Raw genomic sequence first — 19,426 nt, 5'->3', positions numbered from 1 at the left:
CAAAATATCTGGGACTTGGCAACACTGAAAGTGGGGGTGAAGTGGGAGACTAAACTTTTGAAAAGTGGGTTGAAAGCTTAAGGAGTAAGTGGATCTCTAGATGCATGTTTGGAGGTTTACTCTCTGGACTGGAGGACATGGGCACAGCGACAAGTAGGGCTATCATACCAAAATGGGATTGAGAAAAAAATGCATGCTGAATGCTGAGACCCCTGTGCTCTTTCCCTGCTTAGCTCCCAGAATAACGGGGCATTTTATCCTTCAATCAAAAACTGGAAGAATTTTCTTTGGGGAATGTGACCTGTTCTAACAGTACTGCAGGAGTCATCCAACCAACAGCCAGGCTGGGAAGGTCAGGCAATGACACCAACAAGCTCCACCCACACATTAAAAGCATTTTTAGTCCACCCTGAATATAAGCAGATGATCAGCAGAGAAAATTCTTTAAAATAAGAGACTGACACAAAAAGAAAAAACTGGAGTGAACAATGCAGGAGGAGAGAAACTCAGTATCTTCAGAAATGAAATCATATAGCATACAGCTATAAAAATCTGGGGAACAAAGATGCTCTTAAAAATTGAAAATCTGATAGAAATTTAAACTCTTTTCAGTAGAAGGACTGGAAGATAAAGTTTAGAAACACTCCTAGAAAGCAAAAAAGAAAAAAAAGAGAGAGGAAAAAAAAAGAGAAAAAAGATGAAAATCAAAAGACAAGACTATATAAACCAACTGGACCAGCCCAGAAAGTCCAAGAGCTGAACAAAAGGAGTTCAAAAAAAAAAGAGGAGAAAAATCATCTCCGAACAACAGAAGGACACGGGGTTGCCAGATTGAAAGAGTCTACCGAGGGCCAGCACAAAGAAAGAACAGCTTTTATCAAGGCACACAGTTGTGAAATTTCAGAACACAGGACTGGAAGCCAGAAAAAATTGGTCTTATACTTACACATTTCTAAAGTAAAATACTTTCCAATCCTGAATTCTACGTTCGGCCAAATTTTCAAACAAATGAATAAAGACATTTTTAGACATGAAAACTCTTAATTCTAAGGAGGTGCAGGATCGAAAAAATTGAGTAAACATGTCAACATTATCACATTTCTTGCTGCTGGATAAGAGAAATAGAAACAGAATGGAAGAAGGCCCGAGAGAAACCTCCGGTGCTGGTTCAGCACAGGAGGCATCAGAAGAAACGACCATGATTACGCCTACGAGAACGCGCATGCCCAGACCTTGACTTCCAAACGCCATCCCCTGCTGAATACCTGCTTCAGACTGAGGCAGGGAAAGTATACGGTGAACCTGGAACACCTTGTTGCACTGGGGAATAAGGAAGCACTCAAAATATGATGGAAATGTTTCACAAATGACACGGAAACTAGCCTGAGGGAGTCTCGCTAGCTAAATCTGGAAACATTTGAGCAAAATAATGACAGTAATGGGTTATAACCCACAAAATAAAATAACCCATGAGTTCACATTGATAAATGAATGGGGGGGAAAAGGAAGCTCCCGATTTCAGCACAGCAAGAACAAAGACTTAGAAAAATCAGTTTTGCGCCATCACAGTAATAACTTACTCAATAATTATCAATGGATACTAAAAGTAGGGGTTCAAGTTTAATGAGTCTATTTACATGATCTCCAATTATCTCCCCACAAATGACTCATTACAAAAACAAAAGAGTAACCTGACACTAGAGAAACCTGGTAAACACCACTTAAACCAAATGTCAAAGTTAATGTCAATAATGGGACCACAAACATCACATGCCTCCCAGTGTGAAGCTTCGAGGACACAGTGCTTATGTTGTATTCCTGCCAAAAATACATCGTGTGAATCTAATCATAAGGAAACATAAACCCAAATTGAGGAGGGGCATTTGCAAAACGGCTGATCTCTAAACTTCAAAAATGCCAATCCCATGAAAGACAAAGAAAAACTGAGGAACTGGTCCAGATTAAAAGAGACAGATGTAAAAGCTAAATGAAATGGACTGGCTTGATTTAAAAAAATAAATAAAAAGTTGCTGTAAAAGGACATTATTGGAAAAGCAATATTTGAATAAAGAATGTATCAGTGTTACTTTCCAGATTTTGATCATTATATTGTGATTGACTGTCCTTAAGAGATACACCCCCATGTACTTCCAGGGTAGATAGGAATGATGTCTCAAACTTATTCGTACAGTTCAGAAAAGTACATATGATTAGAGAGAATGACAAAGCTCATGTGGCAAAATGTTAACTACTGGTGAATCTGGATGAAGATGATTCCTGAGTTCTTCATACTATTCTTATGACTTTCCTGTAATTTGAAATTATTTCAAAATTAGAAGTGAAAAATATTAAAAATGTTTTTATTTACTCGATGAGTTGCATATAACTCAATTCTCAGTCAATCCCTGTGAGTCCGTGTTTACAAAGGTAAAAACAACAGCAATAACTGGCAGAGGAAACACGGGAACCCTTCATGAGCCAAGAGACCAGGAACTGAGGTAAAGCTTCTTCAACTCAGGCCTAGAACATTGTAAACTGAGGGTAGATGTGTTCACAATGAAAATACTCAGCCACAGAAAGGTAAATTTTTCATTTTATTCAAAGTTGGTACATAAATGCTAACATTTCATAAAATAATTACTATACTTCAGTTACAGGACAAGATACCACAGAAAGGAATATACTTTGCAAGAAATGTAGTTCATCTTAAGTTTCCAAATACTTTTGAAGGCTAATGCAGCAGCTGGCAAAATAACACACAGTACACAAAGAACAGTGTATTTTACAGTCAGTAATGAAAACTGACAGCTCTTTAACAGATCTGCTTCATTTTTTTTTCATTTTTTAAACAATAACACTTTTAAAAACACATTAAACCAAGATCATACATGTCTACAATTTAAAAAAATCGGATTGTATACAATAGGTTAGAATAGATAGTCGAGTTAGCACTGTCATGTATGGTTAATAATCCTAAATCTACTATTTCAATTGTATTCCTTTCAGTATGGAAATAACCTGGCTTATACCAAATTCTACTTTCTGCTTGCAACTAAAACATTGTATGAAATGGACCCAACTAGTCACATCTTTAAAAAAAAGAGTTGTGGACAATGAAGGGTACACTGGAGATCAGTTTACAATTCAAAAAACTCACCAGTAACTCAACAACTTCATTTCTAATCACATTTGGTCTACAATGCATAATTGATGAAATGATACATGTACACAATACACACTACACACCCCCAGTGCACAGACTGGTCTCTTACAGAAAAATCTGAACAAAGCATAATAGGCAGGACACTGGAAAAACATTTCTCAATGTAGACATCTTTTAAAAATGCATTAATACTTACATATCAAAATTACTAGATAAAAGCAGCAGTATTCTGCTGACATTTGGCTTAAAAATAAAGAAATGAATGAAGCAATTTCACAGGATATTAGAAAAGGAATTGGTTTTCTTCTTGAAGAAGACTACTAACTTTTGCACAGCAACTAGTTTTGATATCCACCTTATCAAACAAACAAAAAAAGCACTGAGAAGCATAAAACAGTTCATATGTGATTGCCAACATAGGTCTGGGCAACAGAAAATGGGATGTCCAAGCAAAGAATGGGTAAATCCCTGCTCTATTTCTGAACTCTGCTGGCAATCAATAAACTGAAGCAATATTGGTGGGGGAAAGCAGGGGAAGATTCCATACCATCATCTGAGACTTATGTAATATGTCATTATTAAAAAAAATAAAGCTTTTGCATTTTAACAATCCCACAGAAAAATCCATGAGCAAAAGACCTGTTGATCTGTTTGCCACTCAAAAGTTAGAGATCTCACAGTGAAATTAGAAAATTCTAATTATACATATTTACATTGCTAGGACTACTTTCACCTAACTAATTAAAGCAATTTTCCATGGAATTATAAACAAAAGATATTCTGACAAAGGAATCTTGAAAAGCATGATATTTTTACAAACTACATGAAATTTAAAATCAACATTCAAAGGTTCAGAACACATACTACATAGGACTAACAGATTTTAACTGCTTTGCCTTATCACGTATTGCTAGACCGACAATGTTCCTCAAACCTCTACTTTTTCCTGCATTTCTAGCTCTCCTCTTCCCCCATCGCCCCAAAGCCTGAGGCTTTACAATCTAAAATAATGTTGCAGGTGTACTTTTTTTTTTTTTTTTTTGCTGGACTACTTTTTTGCTGGAGAGAAGGCTCTCTCCCTCAAAGTGCTCAGGTTAAATAACTCTTCTAAAACCTGTCACCGTCATGTACACCGGCTTCAGTCTCCCGCATATTACTAAAGTTAACCCAGCCTTTCCCTAAGAAGATAAATCCACGAAATAGAGGAGAGTGGGAACAAAAGCAGTCGCTTCTCTCTCATTCTGAGAGTTACATGTTTTGAGATATGGGCAAAACCCAAGACAAAGATATATTTATTCATTCTTGAAAAACGGACTATTTAGGTGAAGAAAGTCTGGGATAGGATCACGGCAATGGCGAGGAGAACAAAACACATCACCTTCTTTTGCACCTATGTTCACAGATCTCATCTAGTCTAGGCTTGAAGTGGGTAATGGGACAGGCAAAAGATCCCTTTAGACTCTTACAACAATTGTGAAAAGCAAAGTAGTTCATCATTTGGCAGATCTGTCTCAAAATCGATTTGATGCTCAGAACACCTGGATCAAATTCTGCTCTATTTATATGAAGTGCATATGAAAAAATAAAGTTAACTTCATCTCTTACATACAAACCTATACAAACATTAAAGTATTTCCCCTGTTGAAGTGTGACCTTTCTCCATGTTTTTAGTGTACTATTGATGGGAGGTTGAATTTACTAAAAAGATTTAAAAAAATAAAAATAAAACCTACAATGACTCTACGGCTTAAAGCAAAAGTTTGTCAAACTGTTCCACCCACCAAAAACCTGTAAATCTATCCTTGCTTCTTTACTTCCAGATTGTAGGAAAGAGCCCATAGACTCTATTTTAGCTAGTAACCCTAAATGTAATCGTAGTATTCTTGATATCTGTATTCTCTCCCTCCACCAAAGAAATACAAACATTCAGAATACTACGTCGAATCGCTTATCATTTAGCACCCATAACTTAAGATATCTCATTGTCTAGGGCTTTCAGTACTGTGGTCCTCCATCCTAACAACTCCCCAGACATACACTTGGTGGGCTTTATGACTGGCACTTGTGGGATATGAGAATACCGTTAGTCTTGTGCTTTCTACACGTGGAGATACACACATGCGAAATAATTTTGTGCTTTCTGTGGACTTCTACTTTAAGCTTTTCCCTATCACGGAATGTGATACTATTGTCACATACACGTTCTCAGGCATACCTATCAAACCTACACTGGAAAACGATAGTTAAAAATACTCAGAATTAATATAAGTAACCTTATACTTATAATTAAGGAAATAAAAGAAACAAATACAGATAATAAATAACATTTAAACTGCAACATGAATTAGAGCTACCTGGTTTCCTTGAACCTAAAATAAAGGCTGCATATAAAGTATGTAAATATAATGTGTTTTTTTACTTCACTAGTTATACCAAAATTTAAAAAGAGAAATTGTAACAAGACTTTTCAATCAAGAAAGGGAAAGGTGTAAACTAGCAGAGTCAATATTGGCAACCAGAAGGCACTAATCAAAACACATAAATTTCAGAAGCTGATTATATTACAGAATAACCTATATACTGGCCTTTGCCAATTTGGGATTTCAGTAATAGTAATGAGCTTAATTTCAGTTTCTAATTATTGTAACAACAAAAAGAAAGTGAGTTATTAAGGAACATTCCACTTGAAGAAGTCTACCCTACACTGATATATTGAAAAATTATCTAGACTGGCTTAGTCCAGAGGCCATAACAAAAAGTAAACACTCCTTTATCCAGTAGCTCTAGGATACAAGGCAAATTTTCCAAGATATAAGTCTCCAACAAGGTTGTGATTATCTACTGTCAGCTTGTGCTGTTGCCAAAAATCACTGAAAATACATATTTCCCTCATGGATAGAGTTCTATGACTGCAAACTGTCTTGAACTGGTGTGGGGAGTGGGTATTGTCATGGAATATACAGTATAGTGCTCTCTCTGAGGAGAGCAAAGCCATTGCGACTACTCTAAGAGGAATGAATCGAAGACCACTGTGCTTTGTCTTTACCTGCACTTCATTGCTTTATTCTAGTATCCCTCTCTTCAAACATACTGTATGAATCCAGGTAACTAAACCAACCTTAAAAAGTTATTACATAAAGTAAGATTAATAATTTAACTCAACAGCTTCAGATTATGGTACTCCCCTAAGAAAGTAAAGTTCAGGAGATGAGTAATGATACAGATACATCAAATGTTTTTTATTTCTGAGTAAAAGACTATATGCCAATGGTTGACTGTTAGATATCAGAAAATGGGGTGCTTACACCCAAAACAAAAACTAAATCCTATCTTTTATAAAGAATTTGAGGTGAATAGAAACAAACAGAAATTTCATCAATTCTCACGACATTCCTTTAAAAGTGAACCAGTAGTTTAAAGCCTTAGTCCCAGCACTGGAGAGAGAAGTTTAAATAAAAACATTTATATGACTAAGTGAGTAATGGTGTGGGACTCAGCATTGGCAAAGCCTATTAACTGTTTTGAATCTTAGCTAAATTCTGTTCTAGGAGTCCACCTATATACCTAGTCCTTCCAATAGAGGGGAGAGTTTAACGAAAAATATGCCAAATTAAGAGAAGTGACCTTAGAAGAAAAGCAGTCTGCAGTCCAGAGTTAAGTCAACCAAGCCTAACCAAGTGTAGTTATCAAAAGATTACTTCTCATGTAATCCAGCTTCATACCTAACTAATACAAAAGGGTTTCTATATAAGCCAACTGACTGGCCCCAAATTTTTACCTTGAATTACCGCAAGAACAAGGCTTTTTGGCATCAAAACAAATTCCGTTCCTCTCTGCACTATGATACCATCATTTCAAAGAGACTCATGAATTTTAACCATTGCTGCCTCTCTGATTTTTATAAAAGGAGTTTTGAGAATACTGATGAATTATTAGGATTTTTATTATTAGTGAACACAAATTCTCAGAAAATCATTCTTGAGAATTAACAGTTTAACAGAAATTTAGTATTACTTAAAACACACCTATATTTAATGAATCATTATTCAGATCCAAGTTTTCAAAACTTGGGCAAAGCAGCACTTTTGCACACCATGGCAATAAGCCTGAAAGTGAATTAAGCTGACAAAAGATCAAAACAGGAATCTGATAAGTACTGAAAGAAAGAACAGGTGAAGAATTAAAATGAGGGAAGAAAAATAAGTGGATAGACCAGTCTTTCTGAATGGTTAGGTGGGTATACACACAAATAAAATATACCCCCCATTTGTAAAGGCCACTCAGGCTAATGTCAACATTGAAATGATTTAAGCAATTAGTCATTTACTCACCTGGCTAATGAGAAATCTTATGAATACTGAAGCCTAAAACCATTTTTTCCTACTAACGTATCACTGCAAATATCCGTCATTTTAACCTCAAATATGTTAATAAACTCCTATTTTATAATATTTGACATCAAACCAGGGTTTAACAGGCCAGATCTTATTCACTGGTATCCTAATTTATATGGGGAGGGGTTTAAGCTAGCTGATAGCCAAGATGCTTCAAGTTATAGAATTCGATGAATATAATTCTACATCGCACACTTTAAGTTTTTATTTTTTACCAACTTAAGTATGTTATCACCCAGGTACTTCTCAGCATTTCACTTAATAGTTTTTCAGACTTCTTAGGAAAATTTGTCCTGGCAAGTCTCTGTAGTCACATAATTTAACAGAGATGGCCTTTGTATCTCACTCAACCTAAACGTGGGGAATGGTGAGGTGTCACTACTAGATACCCATGTGGTCCTTTCGAGCCGCCATACCTCATATGAAAATGACAGAGGAGTAAAGTGTAAGGAAAGCAAGTAAGCTGAATAGTGCCAAGTGGCAACACTGGCAGGTCTAACCTTTTAATAGCTAATAATATAGCCAGTCTATAGGGTGGTAAGGAATAATAATCCACAGGCTATGTTAAACGATATGGGGGGGTGGGGGGAAGATCCACACACCAGTACAGGGAAGAAAGCAATGTACTGAGAAATATAAACTTAAAAACTCTTAAAGCCCTGACAAGACTTTTCAGCTTCCCCCTCGCCCCACTCGGGTTAGAGAATAGAGACAGCAACCTTTCCACTCAATTCTTAAAACTGAGGTTTCACTGATGGGTCCCTGCTAATTACTCGGGCGCCACCCCTAAGAGCTATGGCTACTAGACTCTCTTTGTGCAAAAAAAGACTATGAATCCTTTGATCCAAGACAAAAAGAAGCCTCAGGAGATCAGAACTGCTATATTTAGGCCTAAGGACACTGCACCATCGCTACTGCTTGATGCTTCTCTAACCTAAAGATGAGAGTGACAGCCTCACCGGGAAAGAATAGCCAAGGAAAAAGAATGGCTCAGCTGTTTCAAAAGCTGCTTACTATCTTGGGGTGGCAGGACAAAAAAAAAAATTCTCAAACAGAGAAATTAGAAGTCCAACAAAGGAACCAATAATCATTCTACATACTAGAGTAATAAGCTCTTCTCATCCAATCTTGAGACTAAGATGGTTGAGAGGACAAAAATCTAAGAACTGGGGATACCATTAACAGCAAATAAGACCATTTTTCCCCCACCTGTGAAGATCAGTGTCCTCACTCTGATTTGACTCTTAGCTGTTTTAGTCACTTTCACTCTTAGTCAGTTCTGAACCTTAGCTTGAGCCAATATAAAAATATATACATGTTAATGCCTAGAGATCAATGTCACCATTTAGGACCCATTTAGTTAGTGTAAACTATGAACATTTTGCTAGCTTAAGACAGACCATGTATCATTCCATGAACAATCATTCTAATGAAAAACAGACTGAAGAATGGTCCCCTGAAATGAAGTTGCAATCAGAAATTCACATACTTTAAGCACATTGTCTATTACTGGGAAGCAATAAGGAGGACAAGCTTCAGGGACTTCAGTCTAAATAAAGTGATGTTTATACTGGCAAGAATAAACAATCCTAACGGATATGCTAATAGTCATTCCTTATTTACAGGCATTAGTACTCTAAACTTGACCTACGGCTATTTACACACACAGAGACACAAGATGATGTATTTTACGTATCATACTAAGACAACAGCAGAGAGAAAGTAGGGGACCCTAATACTACAAACTGTTAGGACTAACATTAAGTAAAGGGGGGAGACTCTCCATAAACACCATCTATTTATTTACGCTGTAAATAAAAAGGGTAAGAAGGCTGCTCAGCCAGTGTCAATCATTACTACTGAGTAATATACAGCAGTGTATTCAGAGTCAAAGAAAAATTTGAATTCCTACAACTTGATGCCATTTTGAAAAATCTAAGATCCTATTATTTCTCCAAATACCAAAAGGTTGTCTCAGAGGAGGAACAGTTCTTTGAGAAAAGGACAAACCATGAGTCCAGATCTGAACACCTAGTTTTCGGTTCTTTACAGTGGACTTTGTAACCCTGGACATGTCACAACCCCAGCCTCCATACAAAAGAATGGTCCCTATTTACTTGGCCCCCAACTTATAAACCATAAGCATTGAGAAGAAAAATACTACAAGGCACTCTAAGCTCTCAGAAATCATGCTATTCACACGTGAATTATTTTTTCACTACAGACTCAGTCTATCAGAAAGCCTCCTGGAGATGGGAAGACATTATGCTACCTGATAATTTCTAAGATCAACTTTGGACTAATTAAGTCCATTATAATGAAACTAGGTTATATAATACAAAATATTTAAAATCATTAGGACTGAGTTTTGATTCAAAATCTACAAAAGTACCTAAAAAAGTAATAATTTTCCCTAAATATAAGCTTAACAAAATCATGCACTTTAGAAAGTATCAGAGATTACAGAAAAGTCAAAGAAAGTAGATACACAATCAGTTTCCTTCATCTGTCATGGAGTTTTTGAAAAAGGACACCGTTGTACACAAAGACACAGAACTACATAATCTGTAGAGCTTGGCTCTAACATCTTTTGTACCCTGTCCTCAGCAAGGGGAATCAGTCTGTGAAAAAGATTCCCATCTATGAAGGTTGTGACTGTGTACCAAGCCATGTCAAGATAAAGAGTCCTATAATTACTTATGCAAGTCCTGTAATATCCTCCATAAGACACACCACTAAACCCAGAAGTTCTTGTTTGTGGCACCTCTTCGACATGCTATCCATTCTATAGAAAGACTATACTGACGATCTACCCACAGCAAAGCATGCATTCTGAGTTTTCTGTTACTGATGGCCGGTTTGCATTGAAATATCCTCATGCTCTAAGTCAGTGTAACATTTTAAGCAAAAATGTAGAGGCCAGGTATAGATGGCAAGCCTTTTGGAAAAAAAAATATATCAAGAAAAAAACTTATTAAGGATATAATATGATCTCAGAATTAAATTTTCCACCTAAAAATTCGACCTCACTGTATTATGATTTAATCAAGCAGGACAACCCAGCGCGAAGGCAGTGTTAATTTTTCTTCAAATTTCTGGACACATCTTCCAACTGGATCTACCTGGAAGACATCTGGCTAATAAAGAATGTCACCAAATGGCAACATCATATCTACAGAATTAGTGGAGCATGAGTAATTACCTGTTTGGCATAAACTGATCAAAACACTGCTTAGGGGCTGCCAGTTCCTAAAATAAACAACCTTAATTTGGTCAATAAATGTGGGGATCATCAGCAATGTTTACTTCATCTTCTCCCCCATAATCATTTAACAATACAATCATAACATATAACTTTATAAAGACAAACTTGATGGTCATTTGAGTATGGTTCACTTAAATGTCAGTCAAATAGGAAAAAAAAGGGAGTGGAACAAACTTTTTCCCAACATTCCATATACTGGTGGTACAAGAACAGCTACAGGAAGACATCCTTCCTCCTTTCTTTTGGCAATCAGAACCCACAGGCTCATGCTAACAAAATGAACCTGGCAACTAACCTGTCCTGAAACAAGTACCCCACTAGCACATAAGATTTTCAGTACACAATTGATTACACAATGTCTACAAATTCCGTTTTGTTGTTGTTGTTGTTGTTGTTGTTTTAATAGTAGAGATTACAGAGACAGACAAAAAAACTTTAAAATGATCAAGTCTTCTACTTCAGGTTAACAAGGTCTACCATGATTTGGCAGTGCAGACAGTATACCTTATTCGTGATATCTTAGCATATATTCTGTTCTAAGTGCTCTATGAGAATAATTGGTCTCTCCTTACTTTGGTATGAAAAATTTTAAACCACATTTGCACAATTCAGTCTATTAAACAAGTTTTGCTTCATTTAGGTTGAAAATTTACTTTCGTCCATCTCTGGGAAAATAAAGTCTTGCAAATAGATGATTTTCTGCTAATTAAAATTTGGCTAAAACCTACAGCGTAAACAATGCCTGAGAGATGCAACAGTTACGTAAGTTTTTTTTCAAAGATCAGTATTTTCTTAAGTTAGTGTCTCATCATGTCCTTAAAAGTTCATAAGGAGAAATAAACAAACATGAAAATTCCAAGTGAACACACAGCAAAAAGTCCAATATTCAGTATTAGTTTAACTTGCGGAGGCTCTTCCAACATTTGTAAACAAACAGCCTCCTCCTCCATCAGGTCTCTGAGACTCCTCTTGCTGAGGCTCTTACTTTTAAAGCCACAGAACCAATCTATGAACTTCCAATACCGGCCTCCATCTTCTGTTTCCTTCTTTCTCTCTTTCTCACCCATGAGCGCTGCTTGCCCATTGGAATAAGCATCTACTGGTGTTTCTGCCTCTGAATGACCTAAGGAGGCCACTGGGTTGCCCTCCTCTCTGCAGGTCACCAAGAGATTAACATCTTCAGGCTGAAGGCCCTTAATGCTATCTTCAGATTTCCCATTGGGAATGATGTGGTTGATGGCCTCGCTATTCTCGCTGCATCTCAGAATGCTCTTCTCTTGCATTTTGTATGGTTCGTCTTTTGGGGAGCAGCTCTCCTTCACCACCAGGCTCTTCTTAGACCAAAAGGTGGTAGTACGAATCTGTTCCTTCGTGGGAGGTGGAGTGAGAAGGCTAACGATTACAGTAATGAGTCCTGTGACCCAAAACAATGCTGTGGCCACATACATGTAATGAATGTCTTTGATGAAGTCTGGCCTGTTATCAGGTTGGTCACATTCTGGGGCACGGTAGGCAAAGGCCAGTGTCAAACGAACTGCTCCAAGAACAAAGCCAGCCATTCCACCATAGAAAGCCCCTTGTTCATTGCAGCGTTTCCAGAAAATTGCCAGAAGGAACAGGGCCGCGACTGGGGGCGTCAGGTAATCTGCTACCTCCTGAATATAAAGGTACATCTGGCCTCCTTGCATCTCCACGATGATTGGCACCCACGCGATGCTGATCACCACCATAAAAGCCACGAATATCCTCCCCACAATCATTAGTTCCCGGGAGCTTGCACTCTTGCGGATAAGTTTGTACACATCGAGGGTGAATATGGTACTGGCACTGTTAAAGATAGAGTCCAAGTCACTCATCAGAGCTGCAATCATCACTGCCATCATTAAGCCTCGGAGGCCCACAGGAACCAGTTTCATCACCAGGCGTGGGTAAGCAATATTAGAGCACCCAGCTCTGCTTCCACACACTTGCATGCAGTGCTCTGGGTTGATGCAAGCTATATCATCAGTAAACAATATCCTGGAAATCATTCCTGGGACAACTATGATAAACATTGGCAAAAGCTTCAAGAAGCCAGCCATTAGAGTAGAGCCTTTGGCATGCGCAATGTTTTTAGCCGCGAGTACCCTCTGCACGATGACTTGGTCAGCACACCAGTACCAAACTGAAGCTGGGGTCTGCCCAAGAATGAATCCAGGCCACGGAACATCTTCATCTGTTGGATTCCGCAACATTTTCAGTGCATCTTTCTGAGGGTGGACATTACAAGAATTTGTGTTGGAAAGGTTGTACGTCAACAAGATGGAAGTGACATTGGGTGAGGCCAACATGTACCTTCTCTTAACTTCCTCAAACCCGCCAATCTCCATCATGCTAATAATCATAAGTGTGAGTGCCCCAACGATCATGAGCAGAGCCTGGAGAGTGTCTGTGTAGATTACTGCAACAAGGCCTCCGGTGACAGTCAGCAAAGCAGTCATGCCAATGAGCAGGATGACAGACACATATAGGTTCCAACCCAAAGACTCCTGGATAAAGAGGGCACCTGAATACAGATCCACTGAAAGCTTGGTGAAGATATACAGAATTAAAGACAAGGCCGCAAAATAGACCTGAATCCTATGGCCACCAAATCGTTTGGACAAGTATTCAGGCATGGTGTATACCCCTGACCGGATGTAAATCGGGATAAAAACCCATCCCAGAAGTTGCAAAAGCAGTAAGGCATTGAATTCCCATGCGCCTACTGCAAATCCACTTGCAGCTCCAGATCCCGCTAGCCCAATGAAGTGCTCACTCCCAATATTGCTCACAAACAGAGAGGCACCAATCGCCACCCAGGTCATAGAGCGCCCAGCCAGGAAGTATCCACTCACGGTGCTTCTATTAGATTTCCACATGGCAAAAAAACCAATGCACATGACCAGGATAAAATACAGGGCCACTATGGCAATGTCTGCTGTCTCCAGTACAGCCCTCATTTTGGTAACTTTGTGAATAAATGTGTCCAATGACAGAAGTGTCCGACTTTTTTATTTACTCATTAGTACCCCAGCCAAGTCTGTAAACCATACGTGAACTGGACTACACAGAGCAACAGAGCAGGTCAAAGTCTTTGTCCTTTGGTTTGCTGTCTTGATGGTGGTGGTTGTGATAAACTCTGAAGGAGACAGTTTAAATTTTCCTCCGCTTCTTAATTGGGATTGAGAACTTAGCTCGTACTCTTAATCCACTCTCCACAAGACCATCAGCATTTACTCAGGTGCTGGAGGAGAAATTCTGAGTTGCAGCTAAGTCTAGTGAAGCCTACTGTACCAACCCTGCAAGGCAGCAAAGACAAAAGACAAAGATTGAATTAGAGGAGGGTCTCACCAAGCGATGAGGAAACTTTCAGTCTAGCAAAAACGGCGCAACAAGACATTCTTTATAAAAGAAAAAAAAATACTTTCAAAATATACTTCAGTTCCACAGGAAAAAGTAATCTATACTAGCACAAGTCAGTGAGAATATTTATCATTTTGAACTGAGCACAAAAATTCATCGACCTCGTAACTTCCTAGCAACTAAGTGGCCTACTTTAGCAACTAAGAACTGCCTACCATGACGTTGCCCTTTCTCATCTAACTGTGGTAGTTTCAGATCGAACAGGCACCAAAATCTTAAAGCACCTTCAAGGGACGGGGGGATGCTAATTATTCATAAAGAGTACCAAAATGAATCTTTGAATACTATGAATCCAAAGAGTAACACACTTTTTATAGCCAGTTAAGTTCCTGGATGGAACAGGCAGGTGATGTTTACTAGGTGCTTTCATCTAACCCCAAACAGAAAACCAAGTATGTTTAATCCGTACAAATCCATGGTCATAAATTTTCCTAGATTCCTATTTAAAATGTACATCTGTACTAGTTATCATAAAGGAACCTAGAAATTATGAGATGACTCCTGCCCTAAAAGGAAAAAAAACATTCCACTCGAGAAAACTAGGAACATACACCTTATAAAACAACCCTAAAATTTTATTTTTTTATGCTCCTAGAAAAAAAGACATTGGATAAAAAAAAAAAAAGTTCAAAGAGGTAATTTCCTTCCTTTCCTTTTCATCAGGCAATTAATTCCAAGAGAATCTCTGAAAGGATAAGAACACTGACTCCAGGTTTGATTTTGTTGAATACTTTTTCCTTTCAATGATTTCTTGTTGAAGGGTATAGAAAGGAGAGGAGGGATAAGGTAAAAGTTTTCTGGAAGACTGAAAATAATTTGCTTTTTATGATATCTTCCAAACCTCAATGAAACAGACATTTGTCAACTATTACATGATAAATCACCTTCGGTAAGTCAAGCAGATATTTTTCAGTCCTGGATTAACAAAATCATTCTGCGAAACATATTTAAATTTACCTAAAGTCGAGTTTATGAATTTGATGGGTTTTCTCCTGGAAAAGATACAAATTCTGAATCTTCAAAGTTAATTATAATTGTAGCTGACAGATAAATATGAAAAACATTTTGTTATTGAACCTAATGCCTTCAACACATTAACTTCTAAAGTGATTTCTGCTTTTGTGATCAGGCAACCTCAGAGTGAAATATTTTTCCATGCTTGACAAAGCTGATCTAGACATTTTCCTTTAAATATCAGTATCAAACTTAAGTCCTATAAATGATACTAAAGTCTTTTCTCTTCAAAACTATTCAACATAGACGAATTACTAAAGACTAAAAAACACACCTTTCACTGGCTAGGAAAGAAGCTGGAAATACTGTCTAAAGTTAAATGCCCGCCGAATTAGGTTATTAGGTCTAATTCATAAAGCTGCCCTAGATAGAAACGTCTTAATCCCATCTTTATGCCTTTTTTAAGCATAAAGTACTACAATAACTATACTAAGAAAACTGCTCAAAATCCTTCCTCCTAAAAGCCAGTATCAATAATGACTGGCATAAATAAGACTGCCACAGGCAAAAGCCTAAAATACACTATTGGGATTTGTATCACTTCATATTTGCCAAATCCTGAAGGTGGTCAGATTTCTATGACATTTTTCCCAACCAAAAAACTTTCTAACCTTTAAAAAAAAAAAAATTCTACATTATTTAGGAGGAACCACCTAAATTTTTAATAAAATCTTATCAGACAGCTAATAAACATTAATTATTTAAAAAGGTACCTTTCATGTTTCAGTATAAGGGTCAGGTCCTTAATTACAATGAAAACTATTGTTGGCAGTTACGAAATCCTGCCTGCAACAGAGCTCTCCCTGCCATCCAACATCCAAGCTATGTCCTTGCCATTGTTTCGACTCATACAGATAAGCCTAACTCGCTGGTCAGAGGTCCCTTTCAGGTGTCACTCTTCTCAATGTCAGTAACTGACCATCTCTTATCTCAAAGTAGAGACAATCACCCAGAGCTGGTTGTGTTTTTGTTTGGAGGGGAGGTAGGGTAAGGTGTATGTTATAGCAGCCACTGCAACAGCTTATTTTCTAGAGAACAAAATTCTTGGAAACAAAACGAGCACTTCCTTTCTTGATCACTGTGAGACACTGCTAGTATCAAAAACATTGGTTTTCACTATCAAATATGGTTTATCAAGTCGGATACCCTCCCTGATGAATGTGCAGACTAACTGAAATTCCCATGCTGGGTCTAACTGCTAAGCTCTCTAGAGTGGCCAAAAAACTAGCTAAGGCTCCGTTAACTCTTTGTGCCTATGCCGCCTCAGACTCTTCGAAAGTCTCTGCCGACTGTCCTATCACACTGCATACCATACCAGTCAGTGAGCAGGTTTAAGATTTTCCCAATCTAAACAAAAAAAACATCCAGAGACCAGCACCTGGTAAAGACTGGAAAAGGCAAAACAAAACCAAAAATAGGTCAATTTAGTTTGTAGAAAAATGTAAAACACTGTAATACAATGCAACTAACTACATTTCACATTCTAGTCATGAACAGATTGTCACAGCCTTGAACTTCAGTCTTTTAGGAGATAAACTGTGCACTCCTTAAAAATAATTCAAAGTAAGATACACAATAAAAGTTTTACATATTTCTCTTCCTTTTAAAGCAGCAAACATTTCTATGACAAAAATACATTCGTCCCTCTGTACCCATGGAGGATTATTAGTTCCACGACCTCCATGGACACCAAAATCCATCAATGCTCAAGTTCCTTATACGAAAGGGCACAGTATTTGCATATAGGCTACATCAGGATATGCCTACACATCACTTCATTCGCATGTACTGCTCGGCATGTGGCAAATTCAGGTTTTGCTTTTCGGAACTTTTGATCCAAGGTTTGAACCTGCGAATGCGAAACCCAGGGTTACGGAAGGCCACTATCCAGAATTCCTTTATTATTAGAAGAATACATATAAAAAATATTTTTCTTAAGCTAAAATGAAGCTTTCTTATTATTTGTTTTTATATTTCTAGGACTAAGCTGGTTCACAGTTCGAGTACATCTCTGTGAGAAATGTGGGACAAGTAATAAGCATAATAAAACGATAAGTACGTAGGTTGGTTCCTTAGTAGTAAATTTTTAAGAAAATTGTTCCATAATGAAAGTAGTATTTGTAGAATATGTAAGTGGTCCCCTAGTGGCAATGAGTAGAATAGATTTAGCCAAATCTCAAACACGAGGTGTTTTGAAACAGCACACTCCCACTCAAAGGAGGGGGCTTCCTTCTCAGTAATATTTTATTGACAGTGTTTCACAAAATCAGAATATAACTTTGGTACAATTTCAGGTGCTTGAATGAATTAAATTACAACTGAAAAATTAATCCAAATAGAAGTATACATAAACATTTGCTGTGTTTGAACAACTAGAAAGAGGAAAATAAGACCAAATGCAAATCTGCAATGAAATTCCTTCAGCTAATATAACCAAAATATAATTAGTTATAATGACCAAATCCAATGTTTTTCTTCTAATATCTAGGGCAACCATATAATTTATACTCCAAACTAGGATATGATTCTGGGACAACCTGTAAAATCAAGGCCATATGACCACAAAGAAAGTCACCTGTCATAAAAACCTGAGAACAAGAAAAACAATCACTAGAGCCATCAGGGCTCCAAGTCATCATAAATTCATTGAGGCACATGGGCTAATGAAGGGTAAAATACAGTGACCCCAAAAGTGACCAACAATATTTTTAGCTTTGGAGTTGATTTAAGAACCACACACTCAAAACACAATCTGAACAGGCTCAGCCCAGCACTGTCAACAGCCTTGCCAACTCCTGTTCATATTCTGAGCCAACGAAAAATATTAACTTTACCAGCTAGTAATTACAGGTCTATAGAACACACAGACACCTCTGAAAATTTACATGACTAGTCAGTCAAGAAAGCAGTCAAGCTCTGAAGGGCTGAGGTCCAACTTCTGTCACTTCCTAACTGTAGGACTTGAGGCAAAAAAATCTCTGAGCTTCAACCATCTCTTTTATAAAATGAAACTACCACCTAGCTCTTAATGGTTTAATTAAGGAATAGCTAACATATAGAAAGCACGTAATATTGGCGAGTACAACAGGCAGGTTCTCAACAAATGTCACTTTATCTTCTACAACTTGTATAGACTGGAAGTAATGATATCGGCTGCTGTGTAATTAAACTGTCAATTATATGCCAGGCATACTAGGATCCTCATTATCGAAAAAAGAACTAGATAAAATAATGTATTAAATATAGTCTCTCACAAATATTTTAAAGAGGGTCCCAACCACCACATCAACTATTAGCACTTATGTACATAACAGTATTCAAGTAAAATACAAAGAAAATTAAACTGATATAAAATTCTACTTACAGACTTTTCATGTATATTTTCACATGTCATCCTGATTCAAGGTCAAGTAAAGCAAATTCCAATAGTGGAAGAGATTAATGGTGCTTGGCACAGAGTGTATACTTACTCATACAAGACCTTCCTGAACCTTTGCTTACTTTAAAAATGTACAGAATGGATATGGTGATGGTTTATCAGTGACACTTTAAAGAGAAACAAGAGTTCCTGATACAACTGATACGAATTCCAGACAATTTGAAATTACAAGCAGAGCTGAAGGCAACACTATGTGTAATCGTATGATGTAACAGTCCCTAAAAAATTTAAAGAGTGTGTCCTTAAATCTCTTTGACGAGGCATTTCTATTATACCTACAACCTTGGTTATTCAAGTTTTTAAGAATACCTAAGAAATGACTGAAACCGGATTCAACTCAAATGATGATCAAACTGTATTCTGAGGACGTCCAGTCCCTGTGAACCATCTCAGGGGTAGGAGGTGAGGCAGAGTGAGCAGGGTTTTAAGCTGCCGCCAGCAACCCTCTACCAAAGAGAGCAGCTCTTTCTGAAGTCTCCCGCATGGAGGGAGGGGAAAGCGAGGAGGGAGCGGAAAGCGAGGAGGGATGGTTCCCCACGTAAGTAGACCATTTCTTCAAACAAAGTGTATTCACCTAGAAAGTTCATAAGCCACCAGATATATCATTTCATACACATTGGCCAAGACACACTCATTTCAACCTTCTATCAATCAGAAGTTTGGCTTACAATGTTTGTTTTTTTAGAAGGAAGGAAGGACGGAAGGAA

General features: G+C 37.6%; 1 protein-coding gene across 6 annotated transcripts in view; it reads right to left on the bottom strand.

Moving 5' to 3' along the window:
- Nucleotides 1–19,426, bottom strand: part of SLC5A3 (solute carrier family 5 member 3) — a 72,824-nt gene that overhangs the window by 35,781 nt on the left and 17,617 nt on the right. The window contains exon 2 of one of the 6 annotated variants that reach the window (XM_039857996.1): nt 9,343–14,142. The exons of the other annotated variants lie outside the window; for them this stretch is intronic. Coding sequence (XP_039713930.1) covers nt 11,647–13,803 — 2,157 coding nt within the window. The 5' untranslated portion in view covers nt 13,804–14,142 and the 3' untranslated portion in view covers nt 9,343–11,646. Of the gene's footprint in view, nt 1–9,342; nt 14,143–19,426 lie in introns of those variants that run through there. 6 annotated transcript variants of the gene reach the window in all.

Source organism: Pteropus medius, unplaced genomic scaffold, assembly GCF_902729225.1.
Source record: "Pteropus medius unplaced genomic scaffold, Ma_sr-lr_union100, whole genome shotgun sequence".
NCBI classification, from domain to species: Eukaryota; Metazoa; Chordata; class Mammalia; order Chiroptera; family Pteropodidae; genus Pteropus; species Pteropus medius.
The sequence above is the reverse complement of the archived record's forward strand: the minus strand, read 5'-3'. Positions and strand labels throughout refer to the sequence as shown.